The sequence below is a fragment of the Oryctolagus cuniculus genome, chromosome 17, assembly GCF_964237555.1.
Source record: "Oryctolagus cuniculus chromosome 17, mOryCun1.1, whole genome shotgun sequence".
Taxonomy (NCBI): Eukaryota; Metazoa; Chordata; class Mammalia; order Lagomorpha; family Leporidae; genus Oryctolagus; species Oryctolagus cuniculus.
The window spans coordinates 63,361,054-63,385,446 of record NC_091448.1 but is presented as its reverse complement, the minus strand read 5'-3'; the positions used below and the strand labels follow the sequence as shown (position 1 = coordinate 63,385,446).

Genomic DNA, 24,393 nt, shown 5'->3' with positions numbered 1-24,393 from the left:
CAGAGGAGAGCTCGCTCTCTCTCCCCTCCCCTCTCTTTCTCTGCCTTTCAAAGGCACACGCACACACGTGCACACACACACAGACCTTGCATTCACTGTTTTCACTCCCCACATGGCAGCAACAGCCAGGGGCTGGGCCAGGCCGAAGCCGGGAACCAGGAGCTCCATCCGGATCTCCCACGTACGTGGCACGGAAGCCGTCACCTGCCCACCCTCCCAGGCTGCACAGCATAAGACGCTGGAACTGACAGCAGAGCCAGGACCCAAACCCAGGCACTCGGATACAGCTAGGTGGAGACAACCGGGGGTCTCCAGGACCCGGGTGCAGCCTGGCCGCAGGAGCTTCTGGCCCCGGCCGCTTCTCCCTAGGGGCCTTCTCTCTCCCCGACTCTGGGAACCAGCAACCCTGCCTCTCACACATGTCAGGTACTGAACACTCTGGGGTCCACTCGGTCCTCGCTACAGCTCTACTGGCTGAGCCCATTTCACAGATGGGCAAGTGGACGCTGGCCCCAGCTCAGACAGCTGGGAGGTGGCTAAAATCTCAGCCCTTGATCCAAGGCCACGTCCTTGGTCCACGGTGGATCTCCCCCACCCCAGCAGAGCAGGGAGGGGGCAGGCTGTGCGACCAGTTCTGGACCCCCGACAAGCACGCTGGCTTCCATGGGGCATACAGGGCAGACTACTGAGACTACACTGCCTCCAGGATTTGCCCCGTCAGATGGATGGATTTACGTATAGGGACCATCTGGGTGACTGACCTCCTCCCCCGCCGCCCCGGGCCATCCATCTCAGTCAGCCTCACGTAGAGCTGGGATTCCAGCCCAGGCCATCCATCTGACCCAAGCAGTAATGGAATTCGGGGCAGCTCCCAGGGGCCCTGGCCAGGAACCACAGGGGAAGGTCTCTGTTGGGTCACCTCTGATGTGGGCCCCTTCCCGAGGCTGCCAGACCCCCAGCTATTGGGGGGGGGCAGTCTCAGCCCCAGCCTGCTGAGCTGGGAGCCCCCTGTGGGGAGTGCAGGGGCAGCCAACCAGCCTTCCCTGGAGATGACCACTGTCAGTGTCGCACAGATGCCCCCGGCGTCCGCGGACACGGGACACCAGGGGTTCTTTTAACCTGTGGGCTGGTCAGCCCCGAGGGGAACCCGCCTTGTCCGGCTCTGTCCCCACTGAGAACAGAGCAAGTGCACCCAGCAGGCAAACGTTGGCTAAATGAGCCAGAGACCGAGGGGGCAGAACGAGACGTTGCCGTGGCAAAGGCTGTGAACGGGCAGCCACAGACAGATTTTGTGAAGCGTGCTGTCCCAACACGATCGGGTCCCTGGTGGACTAAGCCGGCTTGTCAAGCGACGCGGAGGTGGGTTAGGGGTAGGGGGGAGAAGACTTGCGATGCTCCAGGTGCACCTGCCCACGCGGCAGACCCCGCCCTGTCCGAGCCCCGCGCATGCGCACGGGTGTGTGCGTGTCGTCCACTCACATTCATTATGTTGTCGATCTGGTTGTTGCCCAGCGACAGCACCTGCAGCTTGCCCAGCGCGTCCAGGGAGTCGATCCTGGAGATCCGGTTGTTGAACAAGCTCAGGTCCTCCAGGTTCACCAGGCTGTCCAGGCCCTTGATGACCTCGATGTTGTTGAAGGACAGATCTGGGGGAAGGGAAGGGGCGGATCTGTGAAGAGGCTTTGCTGTCCGGTGCCTGGGCTGGGCGGTGGGCGCTCCTCGAGCGAGGCCATCAAGGGGACTTGGTGCTCTGCGGACCGGCAGCAAGCGGCACGCCCTCCACACCCCCGGGGCAAAGCCTGCGATTATTTCTGGAAGCCTCACACGCTCACCACATCACCCCTGTGGGCGGCGCTCACTGGGTCAGAGCTCGGAGGAGACCGGCAGCTCTGAGGCAGCAGACCATGGGCTCAGGGACACCCCTAGCCTCAGGCCTCCCATCCGCGTAGCAATTCCGGGTTTATCCAGTGCTCTGTGTGTGTGCATCTCATCTACCCCGCTTAGGTATTGTGAAGTAATCCAGAGATACTTTAAAGTACTCGGAAGGATGGGTGTAAGTTACACACAAATATAAGGGTACTTTAAGAAGTTCACGGATGGGGCCGGCGCTGTGGTGTAGTGGGTAAAGCTGCCGCCTGCAGTGCTGGCATCCCATAGGGGCACCGGCTCGAGTCCCGGCTGCTCCACTTCCGATCCAGCCCTCTGCTGTGGTTTGGAGAAGCAGTGGAAGATGGCGCAAGTCCTTAGACCCCTGCACCCGCGTGGGAGACCCGGAGGAAGCTCCTGGCTCCTGGCTTTGGATCGTGCAGCTCCAGCTGATGTGGCCATCTGGGGAGTGAACCAGCGGATGGAAGACGTGTGTGTGTGTGTGTGTGTGTAACTCTTTCATATAAAATTAATAAATCTTTAAAAAATTATTTACACCAAATAAAGTGTTTTTTTTTTTTTTTAAAAAAGATTTATCTTATTTGTTTGAAAGGCACAATGATGGTGGGAGGCGGGTGAGAGAGACAAAGAGAGGTCTTCCATCTGCTGGTTCACTCCCCAAATGGCTGCAACAGCTGTGGCTGGACCAGGCTGAAAACAGAAGCCTGGAACTCCATCTGGGTCTCCCACACGGGTGGCAGGGGCCCAAGCACTTGGGCCTCTTCTGCTGCTTTCCCAGGTGCATTTGCGGCAGCTGGATCAGAGCAGCCAGGACTGGAACCAGCACTCCAATACGGGATGCTGGTGACATAGGCCTCGGCTTAACCCACTGTGCCAGGACACCAGCCCCAAAATAAAGGTTTCTTTTTAAACACCAATTTATTTATCTGAGAGGCAAAAGAGAGACTACCATTTGCTGTCTCCTCCCTAGATGTCCACAATGATCAGGACTGGGTTGGGCCAAAGCTGGGCCAGGCTGAAGCCTGGAGTCGGCAACTTAGTCCAGGTCTTCTAGGTGGCTGGCAGAGGTCCAACTACCTGAGCCGTCACCACTGCCCCCAGAGGCCGCAGTGGGAGGGCACTGGGGTGGGGGGTGGAGCCTGGCAACAATGCAGGTGTCTCACTGCAAGGCTACATCCTGACTCCGAAACTTTTAATTTCACTTTTCCACTAACTTTTTGAAGTGTCCTCCTGTTATGCCATTCCCCCCCTCAGATTTATTTATTCTTATTTATTTACTTGAGAGGCAGAGTTACAGAGAGAGGGAGAGACAGAGAGAGAGGTCTTCCATCTGCTGGCTCACTCTCCAAATGGCCGCAATGGCCAGAGCTGTGCCAATCCGAAGCCAGGAGCCAGGAGCTTCCTCCAGGTCTCCCACATGGGTGCAGGGGCCCAAGCACCTGGGCCATCTTCTACTGTTTTCCCAGGCCATTAGCAGGGAGCAGGATCAGAAGTGGAGCAGCCAGGACTTGAACTGGCGAACCTATGGGATGCTGGCACTGCAGATGGTGGCTTAACCTGCTGCCCCACAGCGCTGGCCCTGTGTTATGCCATTCTACACAGGGGACTTGAGCATCCAGGGATGTGACCTCAGGGGGTCCTGGAACCCATCTGGCACGAGCTTTCGGGCTTGGCTGGTGGCTGGGGTTGTAACCCTGTGCAGGAGGCCAGTGGGCCAGCGGCCGGCACTGGGGATTTGTCCTGAGCTTGGCAGTACGGACAATCCTGGCAGACAAGCGGTCACTTTGCAAGGGTGAGTTGGGAGTCAGCTTAACCCCAGCATCATTGGTCTCGTCTGCATGTCCACGACGCCCATCTGTGCACGGGTGACACTGCCAACATCTCCTTGTCCCCTGCTCTGTGCCAGGCCCTGGACTGGCACCGCCTTATTTAATCCTCATAGCACAGGTGTCGTCATCCCACCGCAGATGAGGGAACTGGGACTCAACGGCGCCCCCTGGCGACCTGCTGCAGATAGCACAGCACAGAAACTGAGGCGATGTCTGCAGTCAGTTCCGAGTCCGCAGGGGCAGGCAGCTGGCCCGATGGTTAAGAGGCAGGTTCGGGGCCAGCGCTGTGGCGCAGCGGGTAAAGCCACCGCCTGCAGCGCCGGCATCCCATAGGGCGCCGGTTCGAGTCCTGGCTGCTCCACTTCCAATAGAGCTCTCTGCTACAGTAGATGTTCCAAGACCTTGTTGGGGAACCCAGAAGAAGCTCCTGGCTTTGGATTGGTTTGGGGAATGAATCAATGCATGGAAGATTCTCTCTGCCTAAATAAATCTAAGAGAGAGAGAGAGAGATGCAGGTTAAGATGTCCACATCACGTGTTTGATGCCTGCCTCTGGCTGCATCCACTGGTTCACTCCCCAAATGGCTGCAACAGCTCGGGCTGCATGGTAGAGGCCCAAGCACTTGGGCCATCTTCTGCTGCCTTTCCAAGGCACATTAGCAGGGAGCTGGATGGGAAGTGGAGCAGAACTGGTTCTCACGTGGGAGGCTGGTGTCCCAGGCAGTGGCTTCACCTACTGCACCACTACATTCGCCCCCAGGTTCTGTTCTTGAGGGGCCTGGCCCAGCCCCTAAGAACGCGTGGTGAGTGTTTAACAGCAGGGGTTGGGGGAAGCCCTGCTTTGTGGTTCTTTCTTAGTTCCGGGGGATGGGTGGGTGTCCATACTCCCACTGTGGCCAATTCCAAGCTACCCACAGAGCATCCCAGGATGCAGGACACTAGGCACACCTGGCACCCTCGGCCCTGTGTCCCGGGTGGGTGTGGGGGCTGGGCTGCTGGCTAATGTGCCAATTAAGATGCCCGCGTCCCACAGTGGAGATCCTGGGTTTCACACCCAGCTCTGGTCCTGACTCAGCTTCCTGCTAAATGCAGACCTGGGAGGTCCCTGCCGTGGGTTCCTGCCACCCACGTGCCTCCTAGCTTTGGCCCAGCCCGGCCCCTGACGCTGTGCTGGGGGGTGCAGAACTTGTAGATGGAAGCTCTCAATGAAACTTTAAAAGGAAAAAAAAAAAAAAAAAACAGTGGCATTCAGATGGCCCGTGCAGGGTGGCCTTGGGTGGGGGCGGTGGCTCAGGGCTGGCTAGAGAGAGAGAGGCCTCCTGATGGTGTGGACAGGCCACCGTGCCCAGGAATCAGCAGTAAGGAATGCTGGGTAAGGGGTGTGTGTGTGTGTGTGTGTGTGTGTGCTGGGGGCGGGAAGAACATGGGCTTTGGGGTCAGACTGGTGTGGGTCCGAGTCCCAGCACTGCTACTGCTTGGTCCTTGGCTCTGGGCACGCGCCTTGGCCTCTCTGAGCCTTGGCTCCTCTTGCGTAGACTGTACCAGGCACCTGTATCCTAGGGTTGTTGTGGGAACGCAGCAGGCCCATCCTTTTCTCCCTGTTGGGTGCCTACCTGCCCCTCACCAGATGCCCCTGGGAGGCCAGTGCATGGCCCCTGTTCATCCAAACGGCCTCATCCTCCCCACCCAGGCCTGGGCAGGGAGGGCCAGAGCCCATGTCGCTCTTAGGCACTGTGACCTCTGTTTGCTTATCTGCACAGTGGGGGTGCTGGGTGCTTGTGTGGGGTCACGGAGCTCACGGAGCCCACGCACAGGCCCACCGGCTTCTGCGATGACTATTGCTGCTTTGCTCCCGGGGCCCTGCCAGTCAGTGGCTACCTGTCAATCCGAGTGGAAATTGAAGGGGAGGAGTCTGTAGCAGCCCCCTGAGCGCCCCGCCCAGCCTGAGAGGCCGGCGGGCGGCAGCAGAATGGCCCGTCTGTGCTGTGCTCTGTCCAGTGTGGATCCCGGGTCTTTTGAAAGACAGCAGCCGTGCCCAGGCTAAGGACCGTGCCCAGGTAGCTGAGGGTCAAGTGTGAGAGTGCCGTCTCCCGGGGTGGGGGGCAGAGGCGGGGAGGCGGGGCGGGGCGCGGCACAACCTTGGCAGGTGGGCGGGAGCAGACGCATGCGCAGAAGGGGCCTCACCCAGCCAGACCAGGTGGACGAGGTTTTCCAGGCCCTCGATCCTCTCGATGATGTTGTTGTCCAGCTGCAGCTTGCGCAGGTTCTCGAACTGCCAGAGGTTGTCAATGTGCAGGATGTCTACAAAGACCAGAGGAGAGAGGCGCGTGGGCTTCTGGGCCGGCGCACGGCGGCACCGAGACGCCTCACCTTCTCTTGCCCTGCCCTGGAGGAAGAAGCTAGGTGCCCTGGCGGCGAAGGCTGAGCACCCAGGACGGGGGAGGGGCGGTCAGCCACAGGCTTCTTAATTAAGGCCGGCCTGGACCACACCCCGTCTTGCCCACCAGGGAATCCCGCTCCCTCCTTGTTGCTGGCTGGTCGCCTGGGCAGCCTGGAGGGCTCAAGACGGAGCAGGGATGAGGATCAGAGCAGGTGCACAAAGCACGGGGGGTTCAGGATCCCCGCAAAGCTCTCCCCACTTCCTCTCGAAACGCCCTCGCTCTGCCCGGCAGGGCTGTCTCCCGTCGGGAGCTGCAGGCGCCCATTCCACCGCTGGGGACGCGAGGCGGGAGGGATCCACCTGTCCCCAGCCCCATCGTCCACGGGCTGCCTCTCGGCCTCAGGCGCCCTGCGCCCTCCTGCTTCCCTGCCCGTTCTTCAGCCACCCCGCCCCCGCCCCCCACCAAGGCTACTGGGCCCCTGCTTCCTATCTCCAGCTGCCGGCTGCATAGGACCCCAAGCTTCTACCTGCTGGGAGCTCCCTGCTGCAGACACCAGTGTGGGGTCCCCTCGGGGCTTAGACTGGCAGCGGGACGGGTTTCTAATCTGTTCTGTTCTCAATCAGGTCAGGGGCGCTGTGGACAGTCACACGACGACGGCACTAAGTATGGCGTCCTCAGCGCATCCGTGCTGGGACCCGCAGTGGGTTCCTGGGGGGGGGGGGGCGAGGGGGCTGCTCCCGGGCGGGGGGACCAGGGGACATGGACACGCACTCTGGAAGTCCAGCCGCAGGGTCAGGACATCTTTGAAGAGGATGCCCTCCTGTTTGGCCAGCTGCCCGGCCTCCTCGCGAGGCCCCTGCTCGCTCACGGCCAGCTTCAGCATCTCGTCGTCCATCACGCGCGGCTCTATGGAGTTGTGCAGCCGGCTCATGTTCCCTGCAAGACAGCGCCACGCCCTCCTGAGGCCCCGCCCTCCTGAGGCCCCGCACCCCTCCTCCGTCGGGGGACAGGCACTGCTGAGGTCTCCCTTGCTTTTATTTTTTTAAATATTTATTTGAGAGGCACAGTTAAAGACCGAGAGAGAGAGAGAGAGAGAGGGGTGTCTTCCATCCACTGGTTCAATCCCTATATGGCTGCAATGGTCACACCTGGGCCAATCCAGAGCCAGGAGCTTCTTTCGGGTCTCCCATCGGCATGCAGGGATCCAAGCACTTGGGCCATCTTCTACTGCTTTCCCAGGCCACAGCAGAGAGCTGGATTGGAAGAGGAGCAGCCGGGTCTCGAACCAGCGCCCCTAAGGGATGCGGGCACTGCAGGCGGCCATGTTACCCGCTACACCACAGCGCCGGCCCTCCCTGAGGTCTTCTCTTAAGGTTTCTCTCTGTTTCCTGTTGTTTTTTTTTTTGTTTTTTTTTTTTACCCAAGATTTCTTTCTTTGAAAAGAAGGACAGAGAGAGAAGGAGGGGAGGGGGGAGGAGAGAGGGAGGGAGAGAGAGATCCTCCATCTGCTAGTTCACTTCCCAAATGGCCACAACAGCCAGCGCTGGGCCAGGGCAAAGCCAGGAGTCTGGACTCCATCCAGGTCTCCCAAGCACTAGGGCCATCATCTGTTGTTTCTCAGGCGCATTAGCAGGGAGCTGGATGGGAAGTGGAGCAGCCAGGACTCGAACCAGTGCTCCAATATGAGATGTGGGCATTACAAGCGGCGGCTTAACCCACAACGCCAGGTCCTGTGACGGCGTCTTAACTCGGAGGGCTGCCCCTCAGGGTCCGTACATGTGTCCCCAGGGAGCTCTGGGTGCTCCTGGCAAGCACCTGGGCCACCTGCCGGGGTCCATCTCTCGGCCCCACAGCTACAGCTTGTCCCACTGGGCTGTGGCCTGGTGCCAGGCCTCCCCGTCCAGGTCTCTTGGTGCCAACCATTGGCAGCCCCGGTCAAGTTGCCGGCTGACAGTTGCCTTGTCCCCTGCAGGTCCAGTGCTCAGTGAGGCACTGACCCAAGCTGCCCACTCGTGTCCCTGCCTCCTGAGACTCGGGACTGGGGATGAGGGTGCTCAGCAGAGGTGGGGACCCCACAGCTGGCCTGGCCGGGCACAGGGCGAAGCCAAGAACAGGAGGAACAGACACAGAGGCAGAGAGAGGAAGATGGGGGCTGGGGGGTACACACAGGACAGACAGACTGACACAGACAGACACTGTCTTCCTCCTGCTGGCTTTTCAGTCCCTAACGTGCCCGAGTCCAGGCCTTGCGAGTTCTGTGTCTCCTTCTGTGGGCATTTCCCATCCCTTTCTCTTAAGGTCTCTGTGATCTCTTACATTTCTTTTTGGGGGCCGGCGCTGTGGCATAGCGGGCAAAGCCGCCCCCTGCAGTGGCCGGCATCCTATATGGGCACTGGTTCGAGTCCCAGCTGCTCCACTTCTGATCCAGCTCTCTGCTGTGGCCTGGGAAAGCAGAAGATGGCCCAAGTGCTTGGGCTCCTGTACCTGCGTGGGAGACCCGGAAGAAGCTCCTGGCTCCTGGCTTCGGATCAGCACAGCCCTGGCCGTTGCGGCCAATTGGGGAGTGAACCAGTGGATGGAAGACCTCTCTCTCTCTCTAACTCTGCCTTTCAAATAAATAAATAAATCTTAAAAAAATTGTTTTCGACAAGCAGAAACAGAGACGGGGGGCAGGGCGGGGGGGGGGGACACGAGTGCAAGCAGGTGCTCCCAATGGAGGGGGTGGGCAGGGTGAGAGGGTGAAGCTAAGAGCCCTAAACTCCATCCAGGTCTCCCGCACCGGCAGCAGGGACTCAACCACTCGCACCATCACTCCTGCTTCTGGGGTGTGGGATGTCGGGAAGCAGAGCTGGAAATCAAATACAAGCCCTGTGAGGTGGGACAGGGGGCGTCCTCACCGGTTCTTCCTCCTCGCCCCCCGCCTGGATGCACCTGACACAGGTATGCACCTTCCACTCCCAACCTGGCCCTGGCCACACGTGCCACTGCTATCCCACCTTCTGCCCACGGAAGCAGCACAGCCGTCACATGCCTGTGACGGTGAGGGCTGGGCTGAGCTGTGCTGAGGCCAAAGCCAGAAGAGCTAAAAACTCCATCTGGATCTCCCACGTGGGTGGCAGGAACCCAAGCACTCGAGCCCTCCCCTGTTGCCTCCAGGGTCTGCATTGATGCGGGGCTGGAGTCAGGAGCCAGGGGTGGCTACTTACCCTGGGCCCTGGTTAAGCCACCCATGCCCAGACTTTAATAATTATTATTTTTTAAAGATTATTTATTTCAGAGGCAGAGTTGCAGACAGAGAGAGAGAGAGAGAGAGAGAGAGAGAGAGAGGTCTTCCATCTGCTGGTTCATTCCCTAAATGGTTGTAATGGCTGGAGCTGCGCTGATCTGAAGCCAGGAGCCAGGAGCTTCTTATGGGTCTCCCACGTGGGTTCAGGGGCCCAAGCACTTGGGCATCTTCTACTGCTTCCCCAGGCCATTAGCAGGGAGCTGGATCGGAAGTGGAGCAGCTGGGTCTCGAACCAGCACCCATGTGGGATGCCAGCACTGTAGGCCAGGGCGTTAACCTGCTGCACCACAGCGCCGGCCCCTGGACTTTAATAATTCTAAGAAGCACATTCCAGCTACAGTACTGAGAACCCCAAGAGGAGTGAGGTTGGTGACAACCGAGGTGGGGGTCACACTTGAGAGCTCCCTGGGGACTCGATTTACACATAGGACGAACCCCAGTTTCCAGGTAAGAAATGGACCCATCTTTCTAAGCATGGCTCAGCTGTACCCAGGGTTCCAGACACTCTCACTGCCACCGTGCACAAGGTTTCTCACAGCTGTCCCAGGTCAGGGATGAGGCCCGAACAGCCCTGTGCTGTGGGGATACAGTCAGTAATTCCCCACCCAGGCCAGGTCCCTGCCGACTTGCCTGTCAGTGGCGTCAGTGAGCCCAGAGTTAGGCGGCAGAGACAGCAGCTTCGAGTCTGACGCCGCTGCGACCTGAAGAGCCTCTTCGCCGGGAAGCAGGTGCAGCAGTTTCCTGGGAAACAGGAACCGTGGGCCAATCGGCTCTGCGACGCACAGTTCCCAGTGCCCATGAATTACTAAGGAGGGGAGCAGCCACTAACAGGGTTTGCGTGGACTCTGCGCACACGCACTATTGAATTACACGCCAGCTCTGCAGGCCGGGACACGGCACAGGGTTCAGATACGCGGTGGAGGGGAAGAAGGTACTTGGCCAAGGTCACACAGCGGAGTAACTAACAGGGACGACCCTGCATTCCCAGCCAAAGCCAAGGGAGAATGATCACATGGACGTGCAGAGGTTGACGATGACAGCCGGAACCTGGAGGAATGATCAGCAGACAGGAGAGCAAGCACACCGTGTATGGAAAGGTTTAAGGGGCTGGCGCTGTGGCGCAGCGGGTTAATGCCCTGGCCTGATGTGCCAGCATCTCATATGGACGCCGGTTCTAGTCCCGGCTGCTCCTCTTCTAACCAAGCTCTCTGCTACGGCCTGGGACAGCAGTGGAAGCTGGCCCAAGTCCCTGCACCAGCGTGGGAGACCTGGAAGAAGCTCCTGGCTCCTGGCTTCGGATTGGTGCAGCTCTGGCTGTTGTGGTCATTTGGGGAGTGGGCCAGTGAAGGGGAGACCTCTCTCTGGCTCTACCTCTAACTCTGTCTTTCAAAGAAATAAAATAAATCTTTAAAAAAAAAAATCTAGCCGGCGCCGCGGCTCACTAGGCTAATCCTCCGCCTAGCGGCGCCGGCACACCGGGTTCTAGTCCCGGCAGGGGCGCCGGATTCTGTCCCAGTTGCCCCTCTTCCAGGCCAGCTCTCTGCTGTGGCCCGGGAGTGCAGTGGAGGATGGCCCAGGTGCTTGGGCCCTGCACCCCATGGGAGACCAGGAGAAGCACCTGGCTCCTGGCTCCTGCCATCGGATCAGCGCGGTGCGCCAGCCGCAGCGCACCCGCCGCGGCGGCCATTGGAGGGTGAACCAACGGCAAAGGAAGACCTTTCTCTCTGTCTCTCTCTCTCACTGTCCACTCTGCCTGTCAAAAAAAAAAAAAATAAATAAAAAAAAAAAAATTAAAAAAATAAAAAAAAAAATCTTTTCTGGCCCTGCGCCCTTACCCTCTCCTTCCTCACCCAAAGAAAGCCCAAGACTAAGTGATGTGGCCGGCTGAAGCCAGCGTGAGGTGGCTGGCCCAGGAGCCGTGAGCTCACTTCGCAGAGGTGGGCGTGGGATTCGGCAGCCCTTAGGACACCGCTGGGGCACCCACGTCTCGTGCTGGGGTGCCGGGGTTCGAGTCCCGGGAGCTCCTGGCTCCCGCTTCCTGCTAACAATGCACACCTGGGAAGGGGCGGGTGCCGGCTCAAGTGCTCGCGGCCCCACCGCCCACGCGGGAGACCTGGGCTTTTGAGGTTATCTGGGGAGCACACTAGTGGACCGACCTCTCTCCCCGCTGTCCGCCCCGGGTCTCCTCTCCTCTCCTCTCAGGCGCCGGCTTCCGGGCTGGGTCTGCGCAGCAACAGCGTCCCCCGGTTGCTAGGGAACCAAGCGCCGCCCGCTCGGTCGCTAAGGGGAAGTTAAGAGGTAGACATCCTGGGTGAAAGTGGACGCATCACGTGATCAGTTCTCGGGGCGGGGAAATCCTACCACACCAACCAGGCTTAGAGAAAACAAACGTTTACCCAATCAGCACTTTCTGTGGGCGGGGATCTTCGTGGATCCACCTCCTCTCCCTGTCCCTATTTAAGTGATTGACTCGTCTTTTATCCAATAATACTAAGGATTCTCTAGCTTGACCGATATATGGACGAATCAACACGCAAAGCCTCTCTTTCGGAGGCGGGCCAGGGGAGGTGCCGCTACGCCTGACGGGGACTCCAGCGACCTAGCTCGCTCTCCGGCCAATCGGACGCCGCGGGGTGGGTGGGAGCTTCACTGAGGTAGAGGCGAAGGCCAATCGGATGAGGGCTGTGTAGGCGTTGCCCAATAGAGACGCGACAAGGGGGCGTGGCCAAGGGCCCGGGCTCGGCGTTCCTGAGGGTGGGGCGGGGGCAAGTGTCAGTCAGGTCGGGACCGCGGCTGGGGACGGCGGAGACCCGGGCGGGCAGACTGGACGCCCCGTCCGCCGCCGCGCTTTCCGTGCAAGATGGAGTTCCTGCTGGGGAATCCGTTCAGCACGCCGGTGGGGCAGTGCCTCGGTAAGGCCCTGGAGCGGCGAGCGGCGAGCGCCGGGGTGGGCGACGGCGGCGGCTGTCGAGGCTGGTGCGGACCGCGCGGGCTGCTACCGGCTGAGGGTCCCCCGCCTCCAGCCCCGCAGCATCTGTTGGCGTCGCGCCTGGGCCGGGCAGCGGGGCCAGCTCACGGGACGGGTCCGGCATCCTGGTCGCCAGGCCTCCGCTGGGCAGCGGGATGCCCTGCCAGGAGGCGCCCCTGGGGCCCAGCTCGTACTCTTGCGAGACTTCCAGCGGCCCTAGCCATCCGGGCCGGCCCTCCCTGTCCCCTCGAGGTGGTGCTACGCTGAGCGCCCTCTTCCACCCTGCCAGCCTCGCGGCCCTGCCCCCCACCCCGCCAGGACCCGCTCACCCGGCCGTCCCGGACGCCTGTCCCTCCCCGTCAGTACCAGCAGCCCTCAGACTGGGCGTCTCCCAGAAAATGCCCCGGGTTGCAAGACTCGCTCTTGGCGAGGCGACTCAGCCGAGCTGTAGAGGGGGTCGTGGTGGGGCGGGATGCCGGGGGGTGGCGGGGCGCCCTCTTCCACCCTGCCAGCCTCGGGGAGAGAGAGAGAGAAAGGGAGAGAGCGTTGTGTGTTCAGCATAGTATTGGGCATTACGTTGACTCCAGAGGAGTAGAATAGAAGTCCTCTCCCTGCGGCTGAGTGCTGAACGTTTATTTTGTGCAAGCGTGGGTCAGCCTCAGTGAGAACTCACCCTTGTTACTCATTTCTTTCCCCTCCTCACTAAACTGAGAAGGCCCCCGAGAAGTAGTGATGACGTTTAGAATTACCAGGTTGGTGCTAGCAAAACACTTGTTAATTGCTGTCATTAAAGAGCAGATTGGTGACTGTTAGACACGCTAGCATGTCATTTCTTTCTGTAGTGGTGTCTTATTACCCCCAGCCACAGGAAAGTTTGAAGATTTCTGTATATTTTTGATTACTTCATTGATGAGTAAATTGGAGTGTCTCCAATTTTCATCCTATTAAATAATTATTTTAATAACAATATTTCTGAGATTGCAGATCTTAATACTAATATACCTATGTAAAAATGAATTTTGGTGGACTACACATCTGAATATTAATAAAAATAAGACTTGTATATACATGATTTTGAATTAGAGGACAATGATATATCCATCTCTTAGAGTTACTAATTATTACATGCATAATAATAGCAAGCTTTTTCCACGATCACTAGACTTAATGTATACTTTTTTCCTTTTTAGTCACGATATCATTGGAGAATTTACAACAAGCTACCGGGAACTTTCTAGAGGGCAGTCCCAATTCAATGTATACGAGGTGAGAAGCATTTTATTTTAATCACTTCCAGTAACTCTATGTCTTAAAAATATGGATTTTGCAAAGGATAAGGATAAGTGCCACAGGTTAACTTACAACAATATATGATTTTAAGAATATTTAAATTCCTTTAGCCAACTTGTTTCTTAGACTAAATGATATTATTTCTCTTCAAGTCCCAAGGCCTTTTAAATCTGGAGTGATTTTGAATTTTTGCATGTGAAACTTTAAAAATTAAGTATGGATATGTTAATTTTTTAAGCTTCATCTTTTATATTTTGTCTTCCTACCAACTTGCCCACCAAAACTTCCCTAATAAGAAAAGAGAATGTGCTTCAGTTGTGATCAGTGGCACTGCACAGTGGCCTGTGATCTGCAGAGTGCCTTCGCTCTCATTCACGTGCAAACTAGAGGGAGTGACAAGGCCATGCACAGTCAATAAGAAATCATGCTGGGGCCTGCAGTGTGGCCCTGGATTGAGCTGCTGCTTGTGACACCTCTGGCACCCTTATTTGGAATGCCAATGAAGTCCCTGCTGATCTTCTGATCCACTTCCCTGCTAATGGGCCTGGAATGCAGTAGAGGATGGCTCAAGTACTTGGGCCCACTTCCCATATGGGAGACCAGGATGGAGTTCCTGGCTCCTGGCTTAGGGAACGAACTAGTGAAGAGATCTCTTTTTCCGTCTCTTCCTCACTTTGTATGTCTCTGCCTTTGAAATAAATAAATCTTAAAAAAATCCATTTATTAAAGCAAGTCCACAGTAGTTACTTCTGCCTTAAAGCACTCCACTAGTTGATCAGCAAGCATGTGTTGGGACACCTGGCGTAGTTTAGCACTGTTCATCCTTGAGCTGTGGTATTGCTGTGTTCCTATAATTTAATACTTGTGGAGGTCAAAGGAAAATATTATTATTAGTGTTTCGTCAAGAATAATAACCTTTCTCTGCCGAGTGGACATTAAAATTGGCCTCTTTTAAGTTAAAAGTGAAGGAGTCTCCTTCACCTACCACCTTCTTACTGCACTAAGTATTCCACACACTAATTTGTACACTTGTAAAAATTACTAAATGTCTTCCATAGTCCATATTTTGTGTATCCCTCTGGGGATACAAAGATGACTAGAAAATGTCAGTGTGTAATGGGAGAGGCAGACATATGAAGTACAGCTGACATAGGCCCTCTGTAGTGGTGGTCCTAATCCAGTTTAATCTGTTTTCTGAGTTCTCCTTGGGAGCCAGGCTTCCTGGCACTGCTTTATCCAGTGCCTCGTTACCTCTTCAGAGGTGGTTAGAAATAGAATCCTGACTGTTGTCTCCAGTTTCTCTACGTGGATCTCTGTGCTGTCGACTGAGTAGACCGTGCTCTGGTTGAAACCTCAGTTGAAGAGCGTCCCAACCCTGCGCTCTGATATTTAGGATCTCCTCAACATGGCTCCCGCTCACTTTTTCAGACTCATTTTGAATCTGTTTGTCTGTGACCTCTGTTTCAGTCAAACCCTTTCTAGACTGCTGTCTTTGTTCATTTCATTTTTATTGGAACCCTGGTTTACGTTAATAAATTCTGGCTCAAATAGTACTTACTCATAAAGTCTTTCATCTTTCTTTCCCGGTCAAGTGCTGTCCCCATGCTGTGGATTGAGAAGAGCTGGCAGAGCCTCTTAAGGCACTACTGTATTTTATTGATCCTGTGAGATTGACAGGTGGCACTCTCTTGTTCCTTGGTGCCTTCAATTTTGTTCAAATGTAGGAGTGCATTGATACTGCATTGATACTTCTTCGCGAAACCAATGGTCAAAAAAAAAAAAATCAGTCTTGTGTCAATAAAATAGACTACCTACTAGGTAGCATGGGCATTCCGTGGAAATTACTAACATGATGAAGCAATTGATAGGTTGGTAAACCTCTTAGATACTCACATGTTGGGTGATCTGTTGTATTAGGGTATTTAATTCTAACAAGCTACATTTCTTAGATATGCATCACTTTAAATTTTCTAGAAAGTAATAATAATTATTGTGGGCCTTGGATGTTAACAACCTGTTCCCAAGAAGCAGATGGTAAAAGATACTCAGTGCATCAAGTGAGTGAGGAGAGTACCTCTGACAAACGAAGCTCTCTTTCCCGAGTCTCCCCAGCAAGTGTGCAGAGAAGCAGTGCCCAGATAACTGGCCAGGAGTCCTCAAAGCATTTGTAAAGCAATACCTGCACCAGACGCCAAGGCAGCCGATTAAACTACCGTCTTCAAAATTACCTAACGGGTTTGAATTGTTTCATCTTTTTTTTAGGTGGTGAATCCCAAAAAGAAAGGAAAAAAGAAAAAGTATACGAATTCTGGAACAGTAAGTCAATTTTTGTGTTACCCATTAAACATTAAAATTAATGAATAAAGCCCAAGTGGACATTTTAAATCAGGCTGGAAACAAGTAAGACTGGGGCTTTGTTTCACGTAGGATTGCACTGTGAACATGACACAGGAGTCGCCTGCCTAGGGAGTGATCACAGGGGAGCACACCCGCTGGGGCTGGTGGCCTGGCTTCCTGCAGGTCCTCCTGTGGGCTGAGTTCCTGGAGGGAAGCTCATGTGTTCTTCAGTGGAGTCAGAGTACAGAGAATCAGGCAGACATGGAAAAGTTCAAGTCATATTTAGAAAGACCTGGGGCCGGCGCCATGGCTCACTTGGATAATCCTCTGCCTGTGGTGCAAGCATCCCATATGGGCACCAGGTTCTAGTTCTGGTTGCTCCTCTTCCAGTCCAGCTCTCTGCTGTGGCCTGGGAGGGCAATGGAGGATGGCCCAAGTACTTGGGCCCTGCACCACATGGGAGACCAGGAAGAAGCGCCTGACTCCTGGCTTCAGATCAGCGTAGCTCCGGCTGTTGCTGCCATTGTGGTGGGGGGTGAACAACGGAAGGAAGACCTTTTTCTCTGTCTCTCTCTCTCTGTCTAACTATATCTGTCAAATAAAATTTTTTAAAAAAGGTAGAAAGACCATACCCTTAATGTTTCCCTTAACTGTTAAGTAGATTTATTTTACGGGTGTGAAGGTGCTTGTTGATAATGCATTAAGCGTTACAACTGTGGGAATGGATGCTGTGCTAAATCAGTGCAGTAGGGTGCAAAGATGAATGTATCTGAAAATTGTGTTAAAAAAAAAGAAATCTTCTTATTGAGTAATAAAATACTGAAATTTTCCCCCTGAGATTAACTTTCCTTTGGAGAGGCAAAATCTGAGTTTTCTCTGCGTTCTTGTGTAAGGATTCCCGAGAGGCAGGACACCCGCAGGGTAGATGATCGTGCACAGAGCCGAGTCAGAAGCGCCGGGCCCCTCCCTCTGCAGGGTGGCTCACTGACTCTGGGTTTTCAGTTTGAACCATTTTCCAGCGCCCTTTCATCTCCCCTTTGATCTAAAATCAGAAGGAGCACAGTGTCCTCTTAGATAATTTTCAAGCTGTTCTTCAAAGCGAGAAAACTGGTCATAGAAAGGAGTTAATTTTTTCTTCTTTTCTGGTCCAGTCTCTTCTGCTAATTTTCAACGTAAGAGCAGTCAGTCCTAGCAGATTTTAATAAACTATCATATATTTAGTGCTTTTTCCAAACGCTAGGAAGTAGGGTTTTCTCTGTGTCCTTTAGGGGAAAAATGTCCTTCGGGGTTACAGTTAGTTCTGCTAGAGCTAATTCTGGGTTTCTTTTCCAGGTAATGTTACGCTCCTTCTTGGTAGAAACGGAAGTTTCTTTGCTTGACTACATCAAGGGATGGTAAGTAATGCTGTGAGATTGTTCGTTGCTTAGGCATTCCTGACGGTGTGTGGCAGGTGCTCCCACGCGGAGCCCAGCCACTGAGCTGAGCTCGCAATGCTGCACCTCTCGCTCTTCTGTTTTAGACTGTGTACATCCCACTGCTGTCATTTGTGGGACAAGCTGCATCTCTAACCAAGAGAAGGGACTTCGTTGTACCATTAATGGTCGTAGGTGGAGCTGTTACGTATACTTTCTTGAGTGTTTTTATTTGCCCAACCTGCAGAACCTTGTGTTATCTTTAAAGGGGGTGAAGTCTGGAGGGCCTGATAGAATGTGGGTGCTGACTGTAGAATGTGAACGGAATGCAGCATATCACAGGGTGACCTGCAGGAGTGGGGGGAACGGTCACTTGCTGTCCCCCAGGCTTCTGGGCAGGAATGCATTTCAGGAACAGACACTGTGGCCATTCTCAGCACCTTCCAGGACCTATCCTGTGCCGGTAATGCGTTGTGCATTCTTGCACTCAGGCCAACAGGGAGATCTTCCCAGTTTTGTTTCTGTTTTTAATCTGGTTGGTCCTGTGTTAACCTAAGCAAGCACAGGTGGAGACGGAGAATAGGGTTCCTTGTTCCACAGGATCAAACGTCCACTTTCCCCTGTATTTACCACACACAGAAACATTGAGAGGAAGGTGGAGTGTGTGGGGGGAGTTGATGGGGAGTGATAGTTGGAGGCATCACCCAGGTAAACCACTTCCGAATGACAGTTCAGCGGATGGTTTCCCAGGCCGCCTCCCTGAGGCATCACCATCAGGCTGAGGAGAGCACCGGGAAGGAGGGGCCAGGAGACCCAGGCCAGTGTCACAGAGGACACAGCTTGGCCTTTCTCGCTCTAATGAGATAAAACAAAGGAACAAATACCAGTACCTGCCTAAACAGGAAGTCCTTGGGCAAGGGAGGGCTTTCGATGGTTTGTGGGCAAATGAAAGGAAAAGATAAGCTTACTTGGGTGCGAGACGCCTTGGGAGTCCATGCACCGTTTTGTTCATAATATGCATCTTCATAAGCTTTTTGGACACCCCTTCCTGTGTGGGTATCTTGAACCCCACTCTGAAGCCTCAGGTGGCATCCATAAAGTTAGAGAAGTACTAACTAGAAAAAGGAGTTTGCCAACTCTCCTTCATCCTCCAGCATCTGCAAATTTTTAATCTTTAGAAGATGGGGAAATCAAGAGTTGATTTTGTTATACAAATAGATCTTTTTTGTCTTGTGTCAAAGGCTTAATAGCCGTAGGAGACAGTTGAAGAAAAGGAAAGGAGGACTATGGATAACCCCAGGCACATGCTTTGTATGCTGAAGGGAGAGGCTCCATGATGAGGCTGTGGTTTGCATGTCAGAGCAACCAAGTCTGAAAGGCTAAGAACGCCCTTCACAATTTGTTCTTTCTTGTCCCTTGTGAGCATGTGAGAGGCATGCGTCTATTAAGAAATTTCCGTGCGTTTGGTCAGTGGTGTGGATCGAGTTGTAGTTTATTGAGTCTATCAGTAATAGTCGCTTGACTGTGTTACCCCTGAAATCACTGTGAGTTAATCATGTTCCTCTTTTGGAAATCCTTTGTGTTAACCTGGGCATGTGGGCTTCTGCAGTGCAAGAACAGTGGTGACCTTAACGAATCTTGTCGTCATACATCTCCACTGCTGTCGACCTCGAGGTTCCTGCTCTCAGCTTGCACGCTTCCTCCTCCCAGTGCTGCCTGTGCTGGCGGGAATGCCAATACCTTTTCTGCTACAAGTCAGTGTGTAAGCAGAGCCCCAGCTTAGGAAGTACCCTTTGTTCAAATCTGACTTTGAGAATTTTATAAGAACCTATTTAAAAAAATATTTATTTGGGGCAGGCACTGTGGCGCAGCAGATTAACGCACTGGCCTGAAGCACTGGCATCCCACATGGGCACCAGTTCAAGACCCAGCTGTTCCACTTCCCATCCAGCTCTTTGCTGTGGCCTGGAAATGCAATGGAAGATGGCCCAAGTCTTTGAGCTCCTGCACCCCTGTGGGAGACCCGGAAGAAGCTCCTGGCTTCAGATTGGCACAGCTCTGGCTGTTGGAGCCGATTGGGGAGTGAACCATCGGATGGAAGACCTCTCTCTCTCTTTCTTCTTCTCCTCTCTCTGTGTAACTCTGACTTTTAAATAAATAAATATATCTTTAAAAAAATTTGGTTAATTCAAAGGCAGAGTTTCAGAGAGACAAAGATGAAGAGATTGTATATTCGCTTGTTTGTTCTCCTAATGGCCACATGGGTGGGGGCTAGGCCAGGTCATAGCCAGGAGCCCGGCACTCTGGGTCTCTCACAAGGGTGCAGGGGCACATAGACTTGAGCCACCTTCCACTGCTCTCCCAGGCACAATAGAAGGGAGCTGAATCAGAGGTGGAGCAACCAGGACTGGAACCGATGCCCAGGTGGTTTGCTGGCATTGCACAGGGCTGCTTAACCCACTCTGCCACAATGCCAAGCCCCAGAAACCTATCTTTGATTTGCAAATGTAGTCTTAAGATTTAGGTTAAATTTCACCACATAACCATTCTAACTGGAATTCAGTTAATTTCTATAGAATCAAATTATCTGCAAAAGATAATGAAAAAGATATATATATATAATGCAGTATTTTATGTGGAATGTTTAATAAATGTGTATATATCTTAAATATATTAGAATTTTACATTTATATATCATTTACCACTATTTATAGTATTTGTAACTAAAACACAGAACTTTTTTTAAAAAACTTTTATTTAGTAAGTACAAATTTCATAAGTACAACTTCAGGAATATAGTGATTGTTCTCACCATACCTGCCTTCCCACCCCCACTTCCACTGCACCTCCTCTCTCTCCCATTCCCAGTCCTATTCTCCATTAAGATTTGTTTTTGGTTAACTTTATACACAGAAGACCAACTCTATATTATGCAAAGATTGTAACAATTTGCACACTCACATACACACAATATTTTAAAAAAACTATTTGAGAACAAGTTTTACAGTTAACTCTCCTAATACAACTCAGTGAGGACAGAGGTCCTGCATGGGAAGTTAGTGCACAGTGACTCCTGTTGTCATACATTCTTATGTATGATGTCAGTGACCACCCAAGACTCTTGCCATGAGCTGCCGAGGCTGTGGAAGGCATTTGAATCCACAGTCCCCATTAGTATCTAGACAAGACCATGAGCAAAGTGGAAGTTCTCTCCTCCTGTCAGAGAAAAGTACATCCTTCTTTGATGGCTGCTTCTTTCCACAACACAGAGCTCTTAATGTACAGTCCAAATCGCTAGCAGTAATTATTCTTAAATGACTTTATGTGTTTCTGCTCAAAAGAACTTGCTGCAAGTTACTGAGCAGCACAGTTGAATTGTGAGTTTTTTATTAAGTTTTATTAAGGAGATCATCTCTGTCATGGCAGTCCTTATGTTGTAATGACAGGCAAATCACTTTATAGTTTAGATATCAGTTTTCTGTACTTTACATGACTCCGGTATTCTGAGGTCCACTGGTAAAATGATTTGATTCCAGTAGATCTTCCAAACAAACCTACCGTGGCCTTAATGATACCTGATGTGTTTTTCTTGGTTCTGACCATACTGTTTATGTCCTTATAGAGGACTCACTCCAACGTACGGATGTACCATACATGGTCATTTGCTGACCTCTTATCCTGTGCCTGGCCAGTGAGCTAAGTGCCTTCAGAGAACTAACTGTCCCCTCTCTCCATGGCCCCTTTGCCCTGACCTCTCCTTACTCCTTCCCTCTCTTCCCCCCTTGAGAAATAGACATGCTGATAATTTGCTCTTTCTAGAAATAATTACAGTAAAGTTCATCTCTTTGTACTGTTTACTTTTCGGTATGTGTATACTTGATGTGTAATTTCTGTTCCCTGCTGAAGTCCTGTTTAGTTTACATAGCCTGAGTGTAAATTCATATCTTGACTCTCAGAAAATGTAAGAATGTTATTAGAAGACACTTAGGAAGATTGAATCTTCATTGAGCTATTAGTTACAGGGATTGGTCAAGGCATGTACTTCATGGAATATCTGATGTGTTTTACATGTAAGAAATGAGAACTCAAGTTTCATATTCCAAGGGTTTTAAAAAGATTCAGTTGGATAGGGAGGACGCAAGATGGCGGAGTAGGAAGGGAGCACACTGATAGTCCGGGGAGAGACAGTTTAATAAAAGTGGAGATACTGCAGGTTCAAGGAAGAGTAGGGGAGGAAATAGCAGAAGAAACTCTTCTGGAATGCGTGATTCACAGTGGACCTGCGTGGAGAGCGTGGGAGACCACAGTTCGGGACACCAGCGACAGACTCAACACACCAGCGCTGGAACGCGAGGTGAGCTGAACCTCAATAGCCCAAGACACCGGCAGGCAAGTGGAGAGAGGAGACTAGAGGGAAAGACCCCCGGGGGGGGGGACTTCACCAAGTTAACTGGAAGAGAGAGAGAGAGAAAAAAAAGGTGCCTGGTACAGACACGGGTTTCTCTCTCTCTGCTCACCTCTCAAGGGCAATCAAGACAAAGAGCAGGCGCCATCTTGGACATACGTCATAAGCAGAGCAACCTCAGGTCTGCACCGGCCCTGAGCCTAGCAGAAAAACCTGACTGTGGGTGGGGCGAATTAACAGGAGATTAGGACCTAGTAAATTTCTGGTGCTACTGAACTGAGACTGTGAAAAAAGAGACGGTGGGGGAGAGAACTCACGGAATTCATGTGAGTACTCTCCAGAGACGCTACAATTCCATAACTTTGGCAACCCAGTGGGAGACTGAAGGACCTAAATCTACAACCTGACACCATCAAGTTACTAGAGAACATTGGAGAAACCCTTCAAGATATTGGCACAGGCAAAGAATCTCCGGAAAAGACCCGGGAGGCACAGGCAGTCAAAGCCAAAATCAACTATTGGAATTGCATCAAATTGAAAAGTTTCTGTACTGCAAAAGAAACAGTCAGGAGAGTGAAGAGACAACCGTCAGAATGGGAAAAAATATTTGCAAACTATGCAACAGATAAAGGGTTAATAACCAGAATCTACAAAGAGATCAAGAAACTCCACAAAAACAAAACCAACAACCCACTTAAGAGATGGGCCAAGGACCTCAATAGACATTTTTCAAAAGAGGAAATCCAAATGGCCAACAGGCACATGAGAAAATGTTCAAGGTCACTAGCAATCAGGGAAATGCAAATCAAAACCACAATGAGGTTTCACCTCACCCCGGTTAGAATGGCTCACATGCAGAAATCTACCAACAACAGATGCTGGCGAGGATGTGGGGAAAAAGGGACACTAACCCACTGTTGGTGGGAATGCAATCTGGTCAAGCCACTATGGAAGTCAGTCTGGAGATTCCTCAGAAACCTGAATATAGCCCTACCGTTCCACCCAGCCATCCCACTCCTTGGAATTTACCCAAAGGAATTTAAATTGGCAAACAAAACAGCGGTCTGCACCCTAATGTTTATCGCAGCTCAATTCACAATAGCCAAGACCTGGAACCAACCTAAATGCCCATCAACGGTAGACTGGATAAAGAAATTATGGGATATGTACTCTTTAGAATACTATACCGCAGTAAGAAACAACAAAATCCAGTCATTTGCAACAAAATGGAGGAATCTGGAACACATCATGCTGAGTGAAATAAGCCAGTCCCAAAGAGACAAATACCATATGTTCTCCCTGATCGGTGACAACTGACTGAGCACCTAAAAGGAAACCTGTTGAAGTGAAATGGACACTATGGGAAACGGTGACTTGATCAGCATAGCCCTGACTGTTAATGAACAACTTAATACATTATCCCTCTTAGTAGTTTTTTTGTCTGTTCTACTTAATATGACTGGTTTAATTCTGTAATTAATACACAGTTATTCTTAAGTGTTGAAATTAAACTGAAATGTGATCCCTGTTAAACATAAGAGTGGGAATAAGAGAGGGAAGAGATGTATAATTTGGGACATGCTCAAGCTGACTTGCCCCAAATGGTAGAGTTAGAAACATACCAGGGGACTCCAATTCAATCCCCTCAAGGTGGCATGTACCAATGCCATCTCACTAGTCCAAGTGATCAATTTCAGTTCACAATTGATCATAATGAAAGGACTAAGAGTCAAAGGGAGCACATAAACAAGTCTAGTGCCTGCTAACACTAACCGATAGAATAAAGGGGAGAGTGATCCAACATGGGAAGCAAGATACTCAGCAGACTCATAGAATGGTAGATGTCCCGCTAAACAGCACTCTGGCCTCAGAATCAGCCCTAAAGGCATTCGGATCTGGCTGAAAAGCCCATGAGAGTATTTCAGGCATGGAAAGCCAAGACACTCTGGCAAAAAAAAAAAAAAAAAAAAAAAAAAAAAAGAAAGAAAGAAAAAAAAAGAAAGAAAGAAAAAGAAAAGAAAGAAAGAAAAAAACAAAGCAAAAAACAAAACCTAAATGAAAGATCTCTGTGAGTGAGATCCCAGTGGAAAGAACAGGTCTTCAAAGAAGGAGGTACCTTTCTCTGAAGGGAGGAGAGAACCTCCACTTTGACTATGACCTTGTCTTAACAAGATAAGAATCGGAGAACTCGGAGGGCTTCCATAGCCTTGGAAACTCATGACTGGAGCATAGGGAGATTACTGATGCCATAGACAGGAGTGTCAATTGGTAAAGTCAACAACAGGAGTCACTGTGCACTTACTCCTCATGTAGGATCTCTGTCCTTAATGTGCTGTACATTGAGATTTAATGGTATAATGAGTACTCAAACAATATATTTCACTTTGTGTTTCTATGGGGGTGCAAACTGTTGAAATCTTTACTTAATGCATACTAAACTGATCTTCTGTTAAAAAAAAAAAAGAAATTGGGGGGCGGAGCCAAGATGGCGGAATAGTGAGGGCGCGCACCGATAGTCCGGGAAAATTTAGTTTAATAGAAGGGGAGTTACGGTAGCCTCAGAAAAAAGAAACAGGAAAATATTGCAGACGAAACTCTT

The 24,393-nt window shown here is 52.0% G+C and overlaps 1 protein-coding gene and 1 long non-coding RNA gene across 2 annotated transcripts in view; one reads left to right on the top strand and one right to left on the bottom strand.

Annotated features, from left to right (window-relative positions):
- Positions 1 to 24,393, bottom strand: part of LOC127488824 (dynein regulatory complex subunit 3-like) — a 77,123-nt gene that overhangs the window by 25,100 nt on the left and 27,630 nt on the right. The window contains exons 3-6 of the mRNA XM_070061684.1: positions 10,013 to 10,123; positions 6,868 to 7,032; positions 5,900 to 6,016; positions 1,480 to 1,646 (exon numbers count right to left, since the gene is read on the bottom strand). Of these exons, the coding sequence (XP_069917785.1) occupies positions 1,480 to 1,646; positions 5,900 to 6,016; positions 6,868 to 7,032; positions 10,013 to 10,123 (560 nt within the window). The remainder of the gene's footprint in view (positions 1 to 1,479; positions 1,647 to 5,899; positions 6,017 to 6,867; positions 7,033 to 10,012; positions 10,124 to 24,393) is intronic.
- On the top strand, positions 10,416 to 19,567 carry LOC103347040 (uncharacterized). The gene is made up of 7 exons (XR_011383513.1): positions 10,416 to 10,479; positions 12,063 to 12,294; positions 13,541 to 13,616; positions 15,903 to 15,956; positions 17,310 to 17,371; positions 18,999 to 19,151; positions 19,247 to 19,567. It is a non-coding gene; the product is annotated as an uncharacterized lncRNA (long non-coding RNA).